The sequence below is a fragment of the Pithys albifrons genome, chromosome 1, assembly GCF_047495875.1.
Source record: "Pithys albifrons albifrons isolate INPA30051 chromosome 1, PitAlb_v1, whole genome shotgun sequence".
Taxonomy (NCBI): Eukaryota; Metazoa; Chordata; class Aves; order Passeriformes; family Thamnophilidae; genus Pithys; species Pithys albifrons.
In genome coordinates, this window is record NC_092458.1 from 86,837,935 (window position 1) to 86,859,359 (window position 21,425).

General features: G+C 46.8%; 2 protein-coding genes across 8 annotated transcripts in view; one reads left to right on the forward strand and one right to left on the reverse strand.

Annotated features, from left to right (window-relative positions):
• Nucleotides 1-2,746: 2,746 nt before the first annotated feature.
• On the forward strand, nucleotides 2,747-15,268 carry ZYX (zyxin). Of its 6 annotated transcripts, none has more exons than XM_071558482.1 (10): nucleotides 2,747-3,013; nucleotides 6,621-6,881; nucleotides 10,201-10,397; nucleotides 11,350-11,442; nucleotides 11,740-12,243; nucleotides 12,545-12,686; nucleotides 12,771-12,940; nucleotides 13,096-13,274; nucleotides 13,541-13,661; nucleotides 14,081-15,268. In XM_071558482.1, the coding sequence occupies exons 1-10, from the start codon at nucleotides 2,758-2,760 to the stop codon at nucleotides 14,189-14,191; spliced, it is 2,034 nt and encodes a 677-aa protein (XP_071414583.1). In that variant the 5' UTR covers nucleotides 2,747-2,757; the 3' UTR covers nucleotides 14,192-15,268. The 6 variants fall into 6 exon arrangements, with proteins under 6 accessions (XP_071414583.1, XP_071414603.1, XP_071414593.1 ...); XM_071558492.1 differs by lacking the exon at nucleotides 2,747-3,013 and adding an exon at nucleotides 3,041-3,327; XM_071558522.1 differs by lacking the exon at nucleotides 2,747-3,013 and adding an exon at nucleotides 3,515-3,531.
• Nucleotides 15,269-18,893: 3,625 nt separating this feature from the next.
• Nucleotides 18,894-21,425, reverse strand: part of EPHA1 (EPH receptor A1) — a 33,050-nt gene continuing 30,518 nt past the window's right edge. For both annotated transcript variants that reach the window (XM_071558457.1, XM_071558467.1), the window contains 3 exons: nucleotides 21,211-21,404; nucleotides 20,754-20,909; nucleotides 18,894-19,925 (listed from right to left, as the gene is read on the reverse strand). In XM_071558457.1, the coding sequence (XP_071414558.1) occupies nucleotides 19,847-19,925; nucleotides 20,754-20,909; nucleotides 21,211-21,404 (429 nt within the window). In that variant the 3' untranslated portion in view covers nucleotides 18,894-19,846. The remainder of the gene's footprint in view (nucleotides 19,926-20,753; nucleotides 20,910-21,210; nucleotides 21,405-21,425) is intronic.

Genomic DNA, 21,425 nt, shown 5'->3' on the forward strand with positions numbered 1-21,425 from the left:
AGATCCATTACATATTCCTAACTCTTCCAGTAGGCCCAGATACAGCCTTTAATGCAGCATGGGGAAAACTTATTAAGTGGCAACTTAGCAATAATCAATAAGATGTGGTTAGACTAAACAGAAATTATATATGACTAAAGATGTGTCAGAGATTTGACACAGGTACAAGTCAGAACTTTTCATTGCTTAGGAAAAACATGGACTCCCACATGGCATCACTAATTGTTAACTAACTCATGCTGAGAAAAAATGGCACTAATTGATCTGTTGATATGGATGGAAATTATACAGATGCGGACATTTTGCATTATTAGCACAACTAAAGCACTCTGTCCAGATTCTGGATTGCTTTTCTCTGACCTTAAACATACATTTAACACAAAGATTCCCATCTGCAGCTACCCAAACCCTACCTGGCTATCAGAACAGATTTTCTGCCCAACAAGTTTAATTCCCTGATAGCATTCCTGCAAATAATCCTCCCTTTTGCATTCAAAGACTTATTTTTAATTCTCTCACATCTATTTTCACTTTTTAGGCACCTAACCACTGCTAGCATATTCCTTATTCCAGTGCAGTACATGAATTGGCCACATCACTTCTGTGCAGCATTATTCTTTATTTACTCTTTGCATTACATGACTGAATTACCAGCAAAGATTTTTTGTAACTGTCTCTATTAAAACTTAGTCACTCTGAGGTGAGTGCCTTGAACCCTAAGCATTTCTAAACTTTGATTTGATAGCCAGTACTGGGACTTGCTTTCTGTCACTTGCCTCAAAGAAGCAGCCAGCTAGAACTGCACCTTCTAAATCCCTCCAATACCTGCTTTGTAGTGTGCTGTCGCTTCACCCACTGTGCATAGTAGCATTCCTATCACAATATATTTCAAAATATTAGATCACTTTTAGTCCTGGATAGGACAGACAATGTGATTTATGCAGAAGACTGCTGCTAATTCCAGAAATAACAAAGTCTGGCAGAAGCTAAGTATACCTGCTGATCCATTTCTGTACCCAGACAGCTAAATGCCTCTTCAGGACTAATATTTTCCTTCAGCTAATGAGAGTGACTACAACTGTGTACATTTTAAGGCTCTAATTTTCATTTATAGCAGAAAAATGTCTGCTCTTTCAAGCAAATAATTGCAGGAAGGAAGGTTGCTAGCATAAGGAACATCTAATCCTCTTTCTGGAGGAATCAAAACTAACACAAGGAAGTAAGTTCATCTTCATTTCTGATTCCTAAAGCACAAACTTTAAATCCACTATATGGCAAGCATGAAATCAGATTAGCTTCCCCCTGTTTATTCTGATTGGAGAATTCTACCTTTCACACATGCAACCTGCAAAATACCCCTGTTTTGTATTTGTTTTTTCATAGTAAGGAGTTAATACAAAATGCCTAAGAAGATCTGCTTTTCTTTTTCTTACTCCCTCTTTGCTTCATGAACTTTTAACATCACCCCACAGATGAGGCAATCAAACATGCAAGCATCTGGATTTAAGGGGAAGTGACCAGAAAATATGAGAGCATAGATCTCTTTTTCATATTCACTCAGCACTTTTTTAATCTCCGCCTGAGACATTCTTTGTTTCCTCTGGAGTCAAGGCTAGTCTAATAGTGGCAGAGTTCTCTGACATCAGGCTGATTGTGTAAAGGGTGCTGTGACGTTCCAGAATTTGCTTAGCAATTGCGCAGTGAAATCTTTTTAGATCTGCAGTGGTATCTTTACCTAAGCAAGAGGAAAAAGGACTCAGTGCACTAGAAAAGTGACAGTGTTAGAAGACCCAGCAGAGAGATACCTTCCTTATCCTATATAGTTACTTTGTGCATTAATCATGGCAGGTAACTGAGCTGATGCCATGCCTACAAAAGCAGCAGAAACTTCAGGATTCTTTAGTACCCACAGAAGAGCTACGTATGTCTAAGAAATTCACAGCTATACATCAATGGTTGCAGCTATGTGAGTAGTGAGATGCTTAGTGCCACACATTGCTGTGGGTGGCATTTTCATATGGTATGTAACACTGAAAAACCTCAGCCACATTTTGCCAATTGTATTGTCTGGTTAAATAAAAGATGTAACCCGTTTGTACAAACCTAACTTGTAAAATTAATGATTGGTTTATACTGGATTTAAGCCTTGGATGAATCTCGTTGCATAGCCCCCTAATTGTGAGCGTTTTGCAGCAGTGCAGACTGGGAGGCTCACTGGTGTGATCTGTGGCTTACTCACCTGTGAGTAAATTACTAGTACTGAAAGGTATCTGTGTTAAGTCTTAGGAGCAGACAAGCCCCAAATCCCCTGAGCATTACCAAATACAGTAATTCTCCAGGGCATTTGCAACAGTAGGGGTATTAACCCCAATATTAAGGCCAGGTTCCAAAGTACAAGTATAATGATTGCACAAAACAGAGGAATTCTGTTTTTATTAGTGCTCCTCCTCCCTGGGAGGCTTTGAAGCAAGAAGAAGCAGCAAACGCAGGGACTGAAAATTACTTGTTCTGTTGTGCTGGGTCAGGTTGACCCCGTTGTACAGCAGGGCTGAAACCCCAGCCAGCACTGGGATAAAAATAAAACCAATGTTCAGCACTGGCAACCCAACACTGTAATTCCTATGGATAGTATTTGATATAAACCAGCTTATAGTGTTTGCCTTGCAGCCAGTGCAAGGAGAACAAGTCGCTTTTCTGCATGGTGGAGTCATCTGATGTTTGCTTTAATTTCTGGCAGACTGGGGGAGCGTGAGTCAGATGCTCTCACAGCTGGCTCGGCCAAGGAAGAGGCCAGCAGGGACCCTGACTCACCAGAACTGCCGCAATTCTTCTGAAAATCCAGCTCAGCGACTGGAAGTGAAATCACGGGCCGGGGGCAGCTCCAAGGTTAGGGAAGGCGGGAGGAGCACAGGGCTCTGTAGGGGGGGCAGTGAGCGAGCCCAGCCCAGCGTCGTGCCGAGGGGAAACCCCGACAGAAAGACAGACGACACGTCTCGTTCGCGACCGCCAGCAGGTAGAGAACAACCCCCTCCCCAGCCGACACAGCCCGAGGCCACTGCCCCAGCAAGCCCCGTCCCCCCGTTACCTCATTGCCACATTCCCCAGCGAGTGAGCTCAGCTGTGCGCGCAGCCTCGCGCCTTTTATGGTCAAACAACTTTGCCTGGGCGAGGCTTTTTTCGCGAGTTGGGAGGAAGCGCCGGGGCGCAGCCTCTCCCCCGCCTCCAGTGCTACTGCCTCTCCCGGCAGGCGGGCCGGGGCACTCGAGGAGCCCGGCCCGAGCTCCGGCAGCCCTAGTACCGGAGGTGGCATTTCCCGCTCCCCCAGAGGTGAGTCTCTCCGCTCGGCTTAGCGACACGGCTTTTGTCCTTCGCCCTGGGACTGGCGCGGGGCGTGCAGGGGTGTGCGGGTTTCCTGCCGCTTGCCCGGCTCTTCGTCTCGGACATAGCCCTTCGCTCTCTGTGGGGCTGACTTACGGCTGCGACTCGGGCGGGCATTTGCCCCACCGCAGAAAGGAGCTTTGCGTGTGTGGGGTGGGTTTTCTTCTCTCCTGGCGCAATGGAGGAGGCTCAGCGTTCCCGCACAGCCAAGAGTGGGGGAGAGGGAGGGGGTGCTGCCCGGCTTTACTCGGGACAAGCTCTCTTTTGTGTGCGCATGGATGAGCGAGACACCTCGGGAGCCTTTTTCCAGATGTGCTGGAGAGAGGAATCTGGGGCCCTTTGTGCATGAAATTTGCTTAATTTATGAGTTTCTGTCTCTCTGGGAGTGCCCTGAGAAAGCGAAGACTCAAAGGCTTGCAAAGTCGTAGAACTTCCTAACGTTTTACATATGTTTGCATAGATTTTGGAGTTTTTCCTCGCTTTTTTCCTCCCTTGGCAGAGGGAGGAGGCAAGCCCAGCATCTATAAGAGAAGTTTGTCTCTCCGAATGCCCCCCTCCCCCAGCCTGGCTGATTTAAGATTCTACCTTGCAGCTTGCATAGCTGACAGACTTTGCTCTCTTTGAAGCTTTGTGACTTTGGGGCAGGCTGGGAGAACTTTCTGGATGAAAATAAGCATAACTCCTAAATCCGTTGAATCTGTTCTTAATACTTTCTTTTTTTTTTCCCCTCCTTTCTGTAGTTCTCTTTCTGACCCCCTCAGCTGGGAGGAAGTTGGGAAATAGGGGAAGTATGGATGCCGTGTGTGGAGCCACGGCGCTGGGCTGGGTTTTATGGGGGCTCCCACTGTGGCTGGAGCCAAACTGCTTTTATCAGCAAAGGTGAAAAACGGCGCTCAGCTCTGCTTCTTCAGGTCCTTTCTGCTTTTCCCCAGGAAAGGAGCAGAGCGGTTGAAAGCGGTGTCATGGGATCAAGGAACGGAAAGCTCTCTGGGTGCATAAGTGGTGCCAGACCCACCATGGCACCTTTTGGGAGGTGACCCTGGTGAGGGAGGTGTCACTTTGGTTCTGTCCTCCTACTTTTCCTTGCTCTCAGAAACAGTGTATGAGGCAACAAGGTATCCCAGCTGTGTCCTTTGGGGGCATCTTTCTTCATAGCTCCACTTGAGTCATCTTAAATGCTATTAGAGCAGGTAGAAAAATCTTTCCCCTCAGGGAAAACATGAGGACGAGAAGAATTTAGGTCTGTTGGCGGGACACTCCCTCTCCCAGAGCTTTCACAAACTGCACCACAGGACTTGCATGAGCTGTGTGTTTCTGCAAAGGCTTAGATGGCTTTGGCAGTGCCCCAGGGTTGGGGGGGAGGTGATTCTGCAAGACCAGCCTTTCTCAGCCCGTTTGGTTTGTGTGGGGGTGGACTGACAAACAGAAATAAGGATGAGCAGGGGCAGCTGTTGGATGGAGACAGCCCTGTGCAGAAAGAGCCCTAAGCGCAACGTGACATACCAGGAAATGGGCTGCTTTGGGTTGCAGGAGATAGCAGCTGCTGGTAGCAAAGGCAGTGGGTTTTTTTGTGAAGCAGTCAGTGTCCCAAGACGGTATGTTGACTAACTCTGGTGTGGATTGTGGTTAGAAGTGACATTGTCACTGTAGCATTCTGCTCATAATGCTGTCAAAGCTGGTAGAACGCCTGTTCTACCACGTGGTTCACTACACCATACTGAAATAGTGGAGCACGAGGCAGAAGTATCTAAAGAAAAGCTGGAGGTCTTTTTAATAGCTTCTGTAGCTCGGCTGGAAGCTGTAGTATGGAGAGAGCTGCTAAGTTCTTTCTGACTTGCAAGTCTACTGACCCCTACAAGTTTGAGGGGTTGAGGACAGGCGTTGCCAATTATTCTTCTGCCTTGGCCTTTTCCTCATACTGGATGAAGTGGGAGATGCTCAGTACTGCTGTTTCAGCCTCTTTCTCCCTTTGAAAAGCCCAGAAGAGTTTGTCCAAGCGTGTGCAACTCACCAGCCCTTCACAAATGCAGCAGCATGGATCTTGTGTTCGTCTGTGTTGATGCACGCTTGTGACCTGGGGAAGCTGTGACAGGTTACTGTATCGTGCCACGCTGCACTGAGTCATGGGAACGATTAGAATGGGGCGTGCAGGTCTTATCAGCATCCAGGGGCTAATCGGGGGTGGGCGGATGTTTGTGGCACCAGGGCTGTCCGTCCTGGCAGCTGTTATTGTCCGTGAGAGAGGCCGGCAGTGTGGAGGGGCACTGATTTGGACATGCCAACGTGAAATGCTGGCACGGAGCCCCTGTGCTGACGGCAGCCCTATTGTGCTGTGGTGTTAGAAGGGCTATAGGCATGCCAGGCTTTACAACAAAGCGTCTGGCTCCATGGAGGCTTCTCGCACGAGTGACATTGCTGGCCTGGACCGTAGGACTGGGGGAATCCTGGAGATACGCCTCTCTCTCCTCAGGAGACCTGCGGTTCCCCCCGCAGGCGGCTCGGTGCGGGTATACCCCGGCTGCTCGAGCCGAGCGAGCAGGTTGGCAGCCCCGCAGGAGGCTTGGCCAAGGCGAGCCGCGGGTGCGGTGCTGCCCGCGCCCCTCGCAGCCCGAAGGGGCGGGCGGGGGCGGCGGCGGCATCCGGGGAGCGCTTCCTGGCGGGGGCGGAGCGGGCGGCGGAGCCGCGGCCAGCCTGGCCGGGGGCAGAGAGCAGGGACAGCGGGGGCTCTGCCCGGGGATGTGACACCGGGGAGACCCCCACCCACCCCCTTGTTCTGGCTCTGCCAGCATGGAGAGGCCTGGAGGTAAAGGGTGGGGATGCCGTGGGTTAGGGAGGGTGAGGGGCTGTGACAGCCAGAGGTCCAGAGGAGCTGTCTGGCGTCATCGGCTGAAGGGGGAGAGGAAATGCTCCCGGTTCTGGGAGCACCCCTTGATGCGGGGGATCGCTCTCCTGGCCAGCACAGTCCCTGCGGCGTGTGGGGCTCTGGTGCAGCAGATATCTGGGTTTTCTCTGTCGAGAACCCCTTTGTGGTTAATGCCATCCTGAGTTGAAGTGGTGAAGTATGATGGCTCGTTTGAGCTGTCCACAGTTTCTCTTCCTCCTTTTTCTTCTGCTTAGGCACCTCAGCCTCTGGCCTGACTTAAATTCCTATATACCTCTGTTTCACATATTCCTCTCTGTTAATTTCCACTCTGGCCCAAGGATGACTTCATGTAGGTTTCCTCCCTCTTCTCTCCTGCCAGGTGCTGAGAAGATGGCCTCCCCTGGGGCCCCAGGGACCCGCATGACGTCCACAGTCAGCATCAACATTTCTACCCCCTCCTTCTACAACCCGCAGAAGAAATTTGCACCCGTGGTTGCCCCTAAACCCAAAGTGAACCCCTTCAAGTCTGGGGGAGCATCAGAGTCATCACTGCCACCGCCTCCTGGACCTGGTGGCCAGCGTGCTCAGATAGGAAAGGTGGGGGAGATTCCATCATCATCCATGCCCCTGCTGGTGGAAGGTAGGTGAGGGTTGGCATGGTAGATGTGAATATGGATTTCTAAGTTCTGAGGATATGAGGTCTGTAACTGGGCTAAATATGAGAACAGGGGCATAACTGCTATCAGTGGTGGATATTTGTGCTGTAGAGAGAGGCTGGCAGGTTCCAGAACAAGACAAATGAATTGGAAAGGGATCTCAAAGTACGTAGTATTTCCATTAGGAAAGGGGGTGGGAGTGCAGTCCTGCATTGCACTAATGCTGGAGGAACGCAATGGATTTTCACAGTATTCCCTGGGTGCATGGTTGTGTAATTGCAGCCAGTTTCTGTCCAGCATTTCTGAGAGCAAGTATGTTGCAGGAAAGTTGACCCTGATAGAGATGAATCATGCTGTTCTTGTTGATTGGTTCCAGCTTAAGTTGGTTATCTCTGACTGTGGAGATCCTTTTTTTGGACTCTGCAATTGCCATCTTTGCTTCTGAAGAAGAGGGAGCAAAAATGCATGAAAAAATGGTAGTAGTGATCATAAACAGGAAGTGAGACTTCGAGTTTGTATGGCTTGTACAGTTTTGTACTTTTTCATAGTGATTTGGGTTGGGTGTGTTTTCCTGTGTAGAATGACTTCTTGATTCGCTGTGGTTTTCTTTTTTTCTTTCTTTCTTTCTTTTTTTTTATGTGTGTTATTTTTATTTCCTGTGCTGGTGGTGTGTTTCTTTTGTTTCATATTTTGTTGCTTGTTTGGTTTTGTGTTCTCTAAGACGCAGAAGGTTACTGGTTGTGTGGCTCTGTAATTGGAACTGATCAGCATGGGGCCATCAGAAATTTCTCTGGGGATCCCTTGCTAATTCTTGATGCTGCACATTACCCCAAGGCTCTGTCAAGTCTAGTGTCACCTCAGTCAGGACACGCATGTTCAGATAATACTGTTTTAAATTTCTTTCACTGTTTAGCGTAGACTGTGCAACACTGATGTTTTCTAGGTTAGCATGCTAGGTTAGTGGACAGCTGACCTGATGGTAGGAAGCCTGTTTCTGTGCTTAGAGAAGAGAAATTAAGCCATTTTTCCCATTTCTCAAGCCACAAGGGTATGCTGGTGCTTGTGTCTCCTAGAATTGTACCAGCTAACTGTGGTGACCTGTTTCCTGTATGTCGTTGGCTGGAATCTTGTATCTCTGGAAACCAAAGCCCCATCTTAGGCTTTATAGTCTTCTGCTATAGTTGTATGGATTAGGGATGTGTCTATCAGAAGGTCTCAAGCTGACACAAATACATTACATGAAGTACAAAAGTGGGCAGATGTTAAAGATTATTTTTCAATATATAGCACGAGTGGAACCTTGGATGTTGTTTGCTCTGCTTCTTTGTTTCTTAAAATGTGTATTGTGAAGGAGCTAGGCAGAAAGATTAGCAAAAGAACCATTTGTCATAGACTGCTATGTCATCATCATTTGAGGGCTGCCAGTGAGACATCTGAAGTACAGATGAGCGACCAAAACTCAGTCATGAGAGAAATGTGTCTGATTTGATCGTTCTCTGCCTTTCTCATACACTCCTCAAACAAAATGTAGTATAATATATAGCTGTAGCAATTGGTCTCTTTGTCTTAAATGACAGGATGGCTAAGTTAGTATTGCTGTAGGAATATTATACTTATATTGATTATTCTATAAATCTGGTATAACAACTTTGTGGGCAGCTTTTTTTGTTTCTATGAATAATTCATAAAACAGGCTTTTAGTGTATCTGAAACAACGTGACAACAGATCAGAGCTTTGTTTCTGCAATATTCTTTATGATTTCAGTAAACCAACAGATAGGTATGTATAATCTTGATCCCAAACTGTAATTTCATAGAAAAAGTACATAGTATTACTCCTTCCCCCAAGAGAATTTCTGTGTTGCAAAGGCTTGGAAGAGGTGTTGCATACCAGGGCAGTTTATGCATTCCACAGGCTAATAAGATTTTGGCTTTCATTTTCTGAAAGGTCAGTATCGTCTCCCTTAGGTTACAGATAAGTCCTTATAAAGCCTGTTGACAACAGCTGGATATGAAGATGAGACAATTCAATTACTTCTGTTAACATTTACACTTGGAGTAGCTGGAATGAAAACTTTGGTCCTTTACTGTACTGCTCTTTGGGGCTAGCTAAGAAAAGAGGTGGATGTCCAGAAGAAGGGATGTGGAAGTTACGCTGCCTTGCCTTTGGTGTTCTTTGCTGCATGGTTGATAAACTTCTCCCATAGAGGGTGAAAGGAAGAGGATTCACATTTATTTGTCTGTGTTGTAGTAGAAAATGTCTGGTTTTGCCTGTTCCACATCTTTGACAAGTATAAATAGGTGGAAGCAATGGAGTTTTCTTCTAGAAGACTGAGATGCTGTGGTGCTTCTTTTAGCCTGCTTAAGAAGGTTCTGGAAAATTTCACGTGTCCTAATACGCATTGGGTGTGAGGACATCTTGGCCTTCAAAACGAAAGCTGTTTTCATCCCCCAGAAAAGCAAATCAGTTTTAAAGAGCCTTCATGCACAATAATGGGCATTTTCTTCCCCTCGCTTGTTTTTTGTAGTGCTTACTAGCCTGCTGTGGGGTGCCAGCTAATTTTCCTGTAGAAACACTGACTCCTCAGGGTACTGGGTTGTCCAGTGGCACTGTGTCTGTGCTGGTCTGTATTCAGTAATCTGAGCAAGGGTGTGACCAGCAGGTTGAGGGAGATGATTCTGCCCCACTCTTGTGAGACCCCGCCTGGAGTGCTGCATCCAGCTCTGGGGTCCTCAGCACAAGAAAGACATGGACCTCTTGGAGTGGGTTCTGGGGAGGGCCACAAAGATGATCAGAGGGTGGGAGCACCTCTCCTATGGAGACAGGCTGAGAGATCTGGGATTGTTCAGCATGGAGAAGACTCTGGGGACACCTTATTGTGACCTTCCAGTACCTAAAGGGGGCTTACAAAAAGGAGGGAGAAAAACTTTTTATGTGGGCAGGTAGTGACAGAACAGCAGGCAATGGTTTTAAACTGAAACCAGGGTGAGTTTAGATTCGTTTAAATATTAGGAAGAAATTGTTTACTCAGTGGTTGATGAAGCCCTGAAACAGGTTGTCCAGAGAAGCTGTGAATGCCTCATCTCTAGAAGTCCACATTGGATGGGGCCCTGAGCCACCTGATCTAGTGAGTGGCATCTCTGTCCATGACAGGGGAGTAGGAACTAGATATTCTTTAAGGTCCCTTCCAATCCAAACCATTTTGTGATTCTGTGATTCTAGTTGCTGCAATACCTTTAAGAACCCATCTGGACAGGAGTAAGAAATAATGCCAACTTGCCTTTATTCTCATTCTTTCCCAGATCTGCCACTTCCACCTCCTCCTCCACCTGGAGAGGAAGACAGTTTCTCCTCAAACTGTGCATTTCCACCACCCCCACCACCCTTTGAAGAACCTTTTCCACCAGCTCCAGAAGAAGCTTTTCCTTCTCCGCCTTCTCCTCCTCCTCCACCACCAATGTTTGACGAAGGACCTGTGAGCAAGGTACCTGCCCCACAGGTGAGTGAGGTCAAAGGAAGTATGGTTTCTTTGTTGCTCTGTCAGTTGGGACAGCTTCTCATTACTCTCTGAACTCAGCAGCAGGAAGCCTTGAGATCTGGGAAAGCAGAAAGCACTACCACACCATGGACTAGCATAGGTTAGGGTCAGCTGGCTGGGCTGCAGCTCTGCAGATGAAGGAGCTGTGGTTCCTGGTGGACAGAGTTGAATGTGGGCAGCAATGCGCCCTTGTGGCAATAAAGGTCAACCACATGCTGGGCTGCACTTGTGAGAGAAGGACAAGGACAGTGATGAGAAGACTGTATCCAGTGGGGCTCTTCAGTATAACCCCAGTGGAATACTGAAGGAGATGCAATCCAGTAAAATGTCAGAGCAGTCACTGGGGGTTGGAACAGAAAAAGCGGCCAAGGCAGGGATCTAACTGCAGTCTGCAATACCTGAAGGAGGGCTGGACAGAAGACAGATTCTTCTTAATGGGACACAACAAGAGACAATGGACGGAAGTTGTGGCAAGGGAAATTCCTCTTGGACAGAAGAAAACCCTGTTCCACTCCAAGGGTGGCTCAACACTTGCACAGATGCCCAGAAAGACTGGGGAATCTGCATCCTTGGGAATGTTCAGAAATCATCTGGACAGGGCCCTGAGCAATTTGGGGTATCTTTGGAGTTATGCCTGCTGTGAGCAGCGTGTTGGATTATAGACCTCCAGATGTCTTTTCCCACCTAAATCTGTCTGAGAGCTTCTTTGGGCTGTGTGTTTTCCCACTGTTTGTAGACCTTGGAGACTGTGTCCTGTTCATCTTCACCAACTTGTTATCCACTCAAAGCAAGGAGCAAGATCTGTACCACAGTCTAAAGTATCAAAATCTGCTATTGTGAGGGGATACGCCCATTTCTCTGGCTGTTTCTGTAACATGCTCTGCTCCCTTTTTCCTCATGGATGGCGGTATAGGTATGTGGCAAGATGAGCAGCATTGATCTTGAGATTGACTCACTGTCTGTAATGTTGGATGACATGGAGAAGAATGATCCCTTCAAATCCCGGGTGAGCTCTCTGGAATGTTGCAGGTGGAAGAAGAAATGACTGGTTTGCCAAACAGAGGTAGTGAGAAGGGTGCTGCTGAAGATTAAAATGTCTGAATAAATCATAGCATGGAATTGTTCATGAAGGACCAGAAAGCACAGATTTTGCAACATGTCACAACTACTAAATATGTAACAGTGTGGGAACTCCTCGTATTCTGGGTCTGGGATAGCTGCTGACTTACTACTGTAGACAGCATATTTTCTCTTCCACCTTGCTGATAACTGCCTGTTTTTTTTCTGCTGCTTCCTTTCACAGATAACCCCAGGTTCCACAGGTTCTCTGGAGAAACCATTGGCCCCAAAAGCCCATGCAGAAATACCATCTGCACCCAGAGATACTCCTCATTCCTTTCCTTCTAAGTTCACACCAAAGCCAAGTGGAAGCTCATCTTTCAAACCCCCTGCAGTGGATTTGAACCCCAGTCCAACTCCATGGACAGCCCCACAGCAACGCAAGGAGCCCCAAGCAGTCTCTCCACCCCCCTCCCTCCCTCCTGCGCAGCCTACCCCTAAATTCACCCCACCTTCTATTGCTGGCTCTCCTAAGTCTGTGTCCAAATCAGATGCCAGTGTTCCCATGGCTCCCTCAAACTCTACAAGATATCCTACCTCCCTTCAGACTCAGTTCACAGCCCCTTCACCTTCAGGTCCCTCGTCTCGACCACAGCCTCCCAATTTCACATATGCCCAGCAGAGGGAAAGACCCCAAGTGCAGATGAAGCCACATCCAACAGAACAACCTGCTGCTGCAAAGGACATGGTAAGGGAAAGAGCCATGAGTGTCTTTGGACAGGCACAGTGAAAGGGAAATCACAGGATGAGGGAGGTTCTGCCCCAGTCTGGGGGAGACTGTTACTCATCTGAGAGATGTAACTGTAGAGATAGTGGTGAAGAGGGATAGGACTTCTTGTAAAGCTGGAAAGAAGCAAGCACAGTGGATAGCAGATTGTTCCCTAGAGAGGGATAGAGAGGACCAGTAAAACTGAGAGAAGTAGCCTTATTAGGGCCAGGGTATATGTGTATATATGTCATTTGGAACTGAATGTTTCTTCTTCCTGCAGCATAGACCCACAGGCTCCAGTGTAGATCCACCTAGAGGGAATTCCTGTCTGACCATGAAGGAGGTTGAAGAGCTGGAGAAGCTGACCCAGAAACTAATGAAGGATATGGAGCATCCGCCTCCAACAGAGGCTGCTACTTCTGGTGCGTCCCCTCGGTGGACAGCAGTAGGACAAAGACTGTGTTGAGTTTCTATTTCTCCTAATCCCTTTTTTCTTGTATTGACAGAGCTGTGTGGCTTCTGCCGGAAGCCCCTGTCACGAACCCAGCCAGCTGTGAGGGCCCTAGACAGCCTCTTTCATGTGGAATGCTTCACCTGCTTCAAATGTGAGAAGCAGCTTCAGGGGCAGCAGTTCTACAATGTGGATGAGAAGCCCTTCTGTGAAGACTGCTATGCTGTGAGTCACTGGGGTAAAAGCTGCTGGAGAGAGCTGAGCTTGCTGTAGTTGCTCTCTTGCTTTCTCTTCCTCCTTCCATCCTGGGTCTCTGTGGCCTAGCCTTGCATGGGTGGGAGATTGAATTAATATGTATTTCTTGTTTCCTTTGGGCTCAGGGGACCTTGGAAAAGTGCAGTGTCTGCAAACAGACCATCACAGATCGGATGCTGAAGGCCACTGGTAACTCATACCATCCCCAATGCTTTACCTGTGTGATGTGCCATACTCCTCTTGAGGGGACCTCTTTTATCGTGGACCAGTCCAACCAGCCTCACTGTGTAGATGACTACCACAGGTATGGAGAGAGCACATGCACGTGGTATACGCGAGAAAGATTTCTGTTTATTTTTGCTGCAATATGGGATCGGGTTGCCCATGTCATTCATTGGACATGAAGTTAAAAATGAGTCAGCAGCATATCTTGTAGCAATTAGGTCTCTTCCCACCTAAACTAACTTGATTTATAATTCTCATGCTGCTAATACTATTGAACAGCAGTGAGAAGCTTGCCTTCTGTCACCATAGTGGTCATGGTGTCCTCCATGTTTTTGTTTGTTGCAGGAAATATGCTCCACGCTGCTCAGTCTGCAGTGAGCCTATCATGCCAGAGCCTGGAAAGGATGAGACTGTGCGTGTGGTGGCATTGGAGAAAAATTTCCACATGAAATGTTACAAGTGTGAGGTAAGCCTGGTGGCCCCAGTCCTCCCATCTGTCCTGTGCCCATCACAAGCAACTGGGCAGCTTTGTTGTCTTTTTTGACCAAATACTAAAGTTGTTTTGAATGAATCTGGAGCATTTTTGGAGCAAGTTGAGAAGATTAGACATTAACAGACCATGGGTCCATGAATGAGGACTATGCAGGGTGGCTGTATTCTCCACCACCCCTCATACAGCAGTTGTGGATACCAGGGAAATATGCTGGGATCACAGAAGGGGCTCGCTCTTCCCTCAAAATAGCATCTCCCATTAGCACAGTAAGAGAAAGAGCAGTGGGCTGTGTGCCATTGTCCTGATACACTGTGGGTGTTTCTCACATCCTTGAAGGCATTACTTCGCTATTGGCTGTTGTTGAGCTCAGTCTCTCTTCTTTCCCTGTTTAGGACTGTGGGAAGCCCTTATCCATTGAAGCAGATGAGAATGGGTGCTTTCCACTGGATGGGCACGTACTGTGTATCAAGTGTCACACTGTTCGTGCAAAAATGGCACGCTGAAGAGCTTGGAGTGGGCATATCCTTGAGGCCCCCCCCACTCCATTATTCCTCCCCTTCCTGCCATTGTCTTACCCTTCTGCTCAACAAGGCAGATTGCTACCAATGGAGACTATGCCAGTGCAGTTCTTTATTCATGTAGGATTCATTGCTCCTAGACTTCACTCTGCACACCCACCAAGGACCACTTCTCCTGTCACTGCGTCCTGGCCATAGTATATTCCAGGCCAGGGGCTATGATGAAGATGAGTGCACAATCACTATTCTCTCAAGACTCTGGAGGAGAAAGACCAGACCTCCACCACCTCCTGGTGGAAGTAGCAAGAACAACCTGGTGGCAGGTGCTGGAAAGGGCTGAGCATTCTTCAGTTCCATGGAGCCAAGAATGATGATCGGAGTTTAGAAGGTGGAAGTCTACATCTCAGCACCACTTCTGTCTTCAATTTTATATCTTGTGGCACCTCATTATCAGGATGTCTTCCCCTGCTCTGTACCTCACTCATTGGTTAGAGCGTGGAGGCAGAATGTGTTGGGAATCTGTTACTGTTGCTGGAAAAAGCTAACCTGCTATAGCTTTCTTGTTTTTAATGGATTTTACTGATTAACTGTCTTGCCTTTTTTTTTTCCTTAGCCAGACTAAGCTGGCAATATTTGAATTACTACTCTGTTCCTGAGTTTGGAAACTTTTTTTTTTTTTAAATCCTTTTCCCTTCCAAAGTGAATTGTTTCCCAGTGTGGTTTCTGGACAGCCAGGCTGGGTGCCAGAGTAGCAAAGCAGTCCAAAGAATGCATGTTTACAAATAAAGACTGTCAAGGATGGGCAGCACACAAAGAGGAGATGTCTCAGTGCACAGATGAGGATTCAGCAGACTGAGGAACGTTTCCCCATTCCAGTAAGGATTCTTTCACTGCTGTCAGCAAAAGCTGCGGTGTAATTGCAATGTACTGTCTGGCTCTAAGTGTTACTGCACTGAGCACCATTTCTGGACTAGAAACTATCAAACTGAACAGACCTTTCAAATAATAACACTGTCCAGCCACTGTTTGCATTCAATAAAATGTGTGGTTTTTTTCCATTAACCTGTGCTTGCTGTGTTTGTTCAGCTACCCATGAGAATTGCTGTCTTTGGCAGTAGAGAATGTATAGCTGCTCTTCCACCTGGCCTCCAGAGATGAGGAGTCTGAACATAGCTTTTCTCTCTCTGCATCTTGGACTCCTTTCCAGATGCTTAGTTTCCACTTCTCTTCGCCTGAAGAGTAGCTCTCATTTAAAGCAGTGGAAGACTGCATTTCAGTACAGCAATATTGTAGTCTGCTTGATGTGTCACTGGGAAGTAAGTATTCTAGTCTGATGCAATTGGATTGTAATAAAAGTGGTTAATTTGCTTGCTTTCCCCCAACTATTGCCACTCTGAAGGTGTTTGTGCTTGATGTTTATGGTTTTAAGCGTGGTACTGTAATGGTCACTGCAGGTGAAACTTCTCTTTGTGGTAGGCAGCAAGGTTTCTACACTTCAAAGACCTGAACTCTACTCTTGATGTCTTGCCAGTTTTTGGGAAATTTTTAATGACTCCTTGCAAATTGATCCAGTAAATGCTTTGAGGTTTTCTATAGGATGAACAAAGAATAAACAAATTGTACCTTTGATTTTTGTTTTTCTTACCTGAGTTGCTGCTGGTTTCTAGACATTGTTCTGAGAAGCTGTTTCTTGACTATGTAAAATTACATGTAATTTATATGTAAAACTTTTATATAAAAGCTTGCTCCACCCACCAAGGAGTGTGGAGGAGAGAAACTGTGATGAGATGAAGCACTCTAACCTAGCTTCTTCCAGAGCTATCAGAGGACCATAGCCCTGGTGTCTGGATAGGAAACCTGTCCCAACAGACTCAGTGGGAAGGACTCTCTGGATTACCTTGTAGAAAAGGGAGGTTAGTCCTTCTGAGGAATGTGGGGTGCAGGGAAAGAGCATTTGATGACCGTACAACACTGTTATAGGATGTGTAGGGGTGGGATTGAAGGCAGGAAAAGGGAGTGAGTAAGGACAGGAAGGACCATGGGAAAACTGAGGGGAAAGGGGCACAGAAGGAGGTGGCAGCACGTACAGAATGCACTTGTCTGGCCATGCCCTGTGCGTCATCAGTGCTGTTTGTCCTGCCTTTGCAATAGCTTTCTTTCCCCTGTGAATGGACTCTTCTGTGCATGTGGATCTAAGTGCCAGCAACTGGGAAATACCTGAGTCCATGCATATTGAGTGGGTGTGTATGCCCTTGTGTTACTGCTAGCAAACTCAGGTCAGAGTAGCTGGTGAGTTGGGAAAGAAACATGAGAGCTATGACATGATATGGCTCTGAGTTTGGCTAGAAGCTGTACAGATGTGTCTGAGAGGTAACTGCTAGAGCTCCTTGGAGGTCCAAGGCAGCTACTCTTGGGTCTGGAATTCAGCTACTGGACCAGCAACAAGAACAGTTTTCATCTGTGTGTGAGGTGACTGGGAGATCAGGGCCAGCTGCTGGGTAGAGCTAAAGTATGAGGGTAACTACTGGACGGCTCCAGGGTGTATGTGGGCATGTCTGAGTGCCCACCACTGCAGCAGGGCTGCCGGCCTTGATTTGTATGTCCTGGTGCCAGCAACTGAGAAGACTAGCTCACGCTCCTGGTCCTGGAGCCAGCTACTGGATAGCTGGTCTTGGACGCTAGAGGGATTCATAGTACATACGTATTTCCCTCTTAACAGGTTCATCCTGATCAGCCAGAGAAGGGAGTGGGATCAGGCTGGTTGTGCTGTGCTTGCATGACTGCTGTACTCTCTGCCTCAGGCCAGTCATGTACGCTGTGCGCTTTTATATACATGTACATATTATATACTTGTATTTTGTGTGCATGAGTGCCTATTGGGAATACATGCTTAGGCTTGCTGCTGGCTGTAACCTGAGGACATGGAACTGAACAGCCTCTTCTCTATCAGTCCAGCTGATTCAGCAGCTCCTAACAGTTGAATTTGGAAGGGACCTCCCTGCTTAGAGCAAGTCAACTAGAGCGGGTTGCTCAGGAATATACCCCCTCTATTTTTTAATACCTCTAAGGATGAGAACTTTATAGCATTCCCAGATAACCTGTTCTAGCTACTCTCAGTAATTATTTTTCTAACATTCAAATTTAATTTACTGCATTTTGATGTGCTCTTACTGCTGCTCCTTTCACTGGATACCACTGAGGAGTGTCTGGCTCCTTTTTCACTCTCTCCCATTAGGTATTTTATACACAGTAACAGCAACCCAATCCTTCTTAAGGCTGAACAGTCCCAGCTCTCTCAGGCTCTCCTTGTATATCATTATCCAATCCCTTCAAAATGATAGTGGCTTTTCACTGTACTTGCTCCAGTAAATCCATGTCCTTCTTTGTACTGAGGAGCCTAGACCTGGACGTAACACTCCAGCTGTCTGACCAATGCTTGAATAAAGAGGAAGACTTGCCTCCTTCCAGTTACTGGTGATGCATTTGCTAATGCAGCCCAGATACTATTGTCTTCCTTTGCTACAAGGTCTCAGGTGCAACTTGCTGTTCGCTATGATGTGCAAGTCCTTCCCTGCAAAGCTGCTTTCCAGCCAGTCATTCCCCAGCTTGTACTGGTGCATGCGGCTATTCTTACCCTGTTGCAAGGCTCTGCCTTTACCTTTGTTCAACTTCCTGAATCTCCTCTCTTGCCATTTCTCCCCTCTATTAAAGTCCCTCTGAGTGGCAGCTCAGCTATCTGATATATCAACCTCCCACTTTTCTATCACCTGCAATGGCCAGAGTTCACATGTGCATGACACAAGCTTGTAAGGGTTTATCTGCTAGCCTGAGTATCTGTCAGGTAGCAACTTTATTATCTGTATTTCATGTTAAAGACATCTACGACTAAGGCTGAGCTTACTGATATATTAATGATTCACAGTAAATTCAGTCTGTCAGCTCTATTTTCTACTATAGTTCCCAGTGACTTGAATAGCTGTGGTATGTGTAAACTGTGATACCTTGTGTATATTCTGCTGTTTCTCATGTTGAACAGAAACCAGCTTTCTTGCTTTAGGATGAAGTTCTTCAGATCTCTGCTTTTTAACCCTTCTGTCATTTATGGTTAAGCAAGATTTTCATAGGAGCAGGAGTGTTAACTTACAGCCATAAGAATCTGGAGCATTATACAGTTATGGAAACATTGATAGTTATCTCTAGCAAGTAACTGATAGCTGAATGTGTAGCACTCACCTTCACCAAACTAGACCTGAAAAATAAATCCCGAGGTAGCTACTCTTTCTAAAAGATAGACAGTCTTAAGAACATGAATGAGAATTTTTTTCCCCCTGGACAGTCTGGTCTTCAGGAGATGGAAGTACTACTCATATGTATTTCATAAAACTACAGCAGTAGCTGCTAATCTTTCTTACGATTTAGGTGTAATCACAGCTGTAAAAAGATGGACTTGGATATTAGATAGGCATGTCTGTAACTGGGTTGAAAGAAAAAATCGGAAGTGACCAGCTGCATAGGTATCCTTTAATCCTAATGCAATTGCACTTCCACATTAAATCTGCAGTTAAATGGACAAAGACCATTGGCTGAAACAACTAAACATGGATGTAAGGACCCTGATAAAGCTAATAATATGTATGCTAAAGGTCACAGTCATATTTTAAGTAAGCCAAAGAACTCCAGCACAGCCTGCTCTGCCACAGATTTATTTACAAAATAATATTTACAGACTATAACTGTCTTGAGATCTGATAAATAATATTTCCTCCACAGAGAAGGAATAAGACAGACCACCTATACATTTTTCTGTTACAAATACCCTATCCAGCCAAACAAGATTGTTCTCTCTTTTACAAAGGGGCAGAGAAAAATGAACACCTAAACAGTTTTCTGTCCATGGCATAAGGAAAGGTATTAAGCAGTTTGGAGAGATGAAAATCTCCCCTCTGGAGTGTGCATGTGCAAAACAGCAACATGCTGAAGTGACATGATTGCACAAGTTACAGCAGGATGTGCTGCTGCTCCCAATTTCTCCTCCGAAGAAAGAAGTACACCACGGGCTGGTGTTCAAAACAAGAACAGCTGAATTAAAAAATACATATTCCTTACCAGCAGCCTTGTTAAGGGCTGTATAATTTGTTTCAGTCGTAAAATAAAAAAGACAGAAGGCTGCTGAAGTGAGAAGGAATGTATGCCAGGGAGTGAATGAGCCCAGTCTCTACCTGTCTGTATCCTTGTGCCAGTTCCCAGAATGTCCCAGGCTATCTCTCTGAACCCTCATCTCCATCCTAAAACATCCACCACCCCCAGCCCATTTTGTATTCCATGTGATATGCGAAGGGTTTGAAACTCCAGTATGTGGACAGCAGGGACTACCCCGTGCCACACAAAATGGACTGTGAAGATAGGGCTGCAAACAGTTTCTAAGACCAGTGCTCTGAAACATACTGATGGCTGCTGTAGAACTAAAGTGAGGGGGAACAGAAATGAGAGCAGGTGGTGTTGCCTCATGAGCCTTTTCAGTTCTGGTTGTTTTGCTTCGCTTGTCCCAGTCACTCATTTGGAAGCAATTACCATAGGAATGATTCCAAGTGATATCTGGTAAGAACGGGCATTTTTCAAGCTTAAGACCACAACAACTGATCACTCCTTAAATCCTTGGATGCTGCACAGGATCCTCTTCTGGTGGCCTGGAAGTGACACTCCCATCTGTTTCAAGTCCCTGAAGGAAATGGAAAAAGAAAGATAAAAATGAATAGTTCTTATTCCTTGGGGATAAGGGTGTGGGTAATGGTTACCAAGCACTAGTTCAGAAAGCTTCCTTTCCTTCAGTGCCTCCTACTACACCTATTTTTTCTCTAGAGGAAAGAAACTTCTAGATGTTCCTACCCTTCCCTGGCAACCTCTGTCCACCCAGTCAACTAAAACTCTCCCACCTTGTGACCTGACCCGTGCTCTGAGTAAATCAGGACTTGTGATTAAACAGCTTGTGATATGGGCCATGTCTCAACCCTTTAGCATGTCTGTGCCTGCTCATTTGTTTTATGTAACGTCCCTGGTTGGAGCTGGCTGTACATCCCCAACCCTGTAACAGGACAAAACTGAGTCCCTCTATGGAGCCCAGAAAGATTTACTCTGGGAGAGAACAGTGCCTAGCTGATGGAGGCAGGGGGATATCACTAGCCCATATGGAGTTCACAGCAAGAAAATTATCTTACAAAGTCCTACAAGAGATGGGAAATGGTCAGGTTAGAGAACTATTTTCCATCTGCTGTTTCCCTTTGTTTGTGTCTGATGTGAGTTCAGAGCAGCTTAGACCCCTGAACAGCCTCAAGCATGGACACGGACAGTTAGGGAATTAGTCTCACAGTTTGGGCTGATCCCAGTTCTGGGCTGATTCTTCCCGTTTAGGGCAAGAAGCCAGTGCACTTCCATGTAGCTACATAGAAACGCCTTCCAAGTAAATCTCAGTGCCTGTTCAGAGAGCACAGGGGCAGACACAGCTATTCATAGCACAGCCTGAGGTGCCTAGTGGGTGGCCTGTGCTTACTCAGCAGTGAGCTCCAGGATGGACTCCATGGTGTCCAGGCCAGCAGTGCGAAAGTTGGAGATGTAGCGCTTCATACGAATAGATTCCAGCCACTCAGGGATGGAGCGGTAGGGGATTCCATCAGATCCACTGCAGCTGGGGAGACGGAGTGTTACCCTAGAGACAGATAAAACCATTAGTCAGGAAACTACCTTAAATGGCAAGCATTATGATGTAGTAGCAAGCACCCTCTGATAGGGCTAGGACAACTAATTGCTCTCTGCACAGTGAGGTCAGACCAGGCCAATGGCTATGCCCTCTGTCGCCAGGAGAGAGAGATGACTACTATCTTCTGCACACAGAGCACTCAAGGTGCTTCTGGCAGTCTGCACTGCTAGCACTGCCCCTCCTCCTGCTGGGGACAGGGGGGTCAAAACCTCCCAGTTAATCTCTCCTCCTCCAGTGACAGCCTGCCTACCTGGGATCAAAGTCTGCAACAGGCCGGAGGAGCTGGGGACTTGAGATGAAATGTTGCAGCTGTGCCCGAATTTCCTGAAAATGAGGCCTCCTCATCCGATCGTGTGACCAGCAACTCTTCATGAGTTCATAGAGGATTGATGGGCAGTCCACAGGTGGGGGAAGCCGGTACCCGTCCTCTAAGCTTTTCATCACCTGCACAGAGAAGAGAGAAAT

What these genes read in the sequence shown, in the direction of transcription:
- ZYX (XM_071558482.1), top strand. Translation starts at nt 2,758, where the DNA reads ATGCTCTCACAGCTGGCTCGGCCAAGGAAGAGGCCAGCAGGGACCCTG. An exon ending in CTGCTGCTGCAAAGGACATG is followed by an intron (nt 12,244 to 12,544) that starts GTAAGGGAAAGA and finishes TTCTTCCTGCAG; the next exon opens with CATAGACCCACAGGCTCCAG. An exon ending in TGAAATGTTACAAGTGTGAG is followed by an intron (nt 13,662 to 14,080) that starts GTAAGCCTGGTG and finishes TTCCCTGTTTAG; the next exon opens with GACTGTGGGAAGCCCTTATC.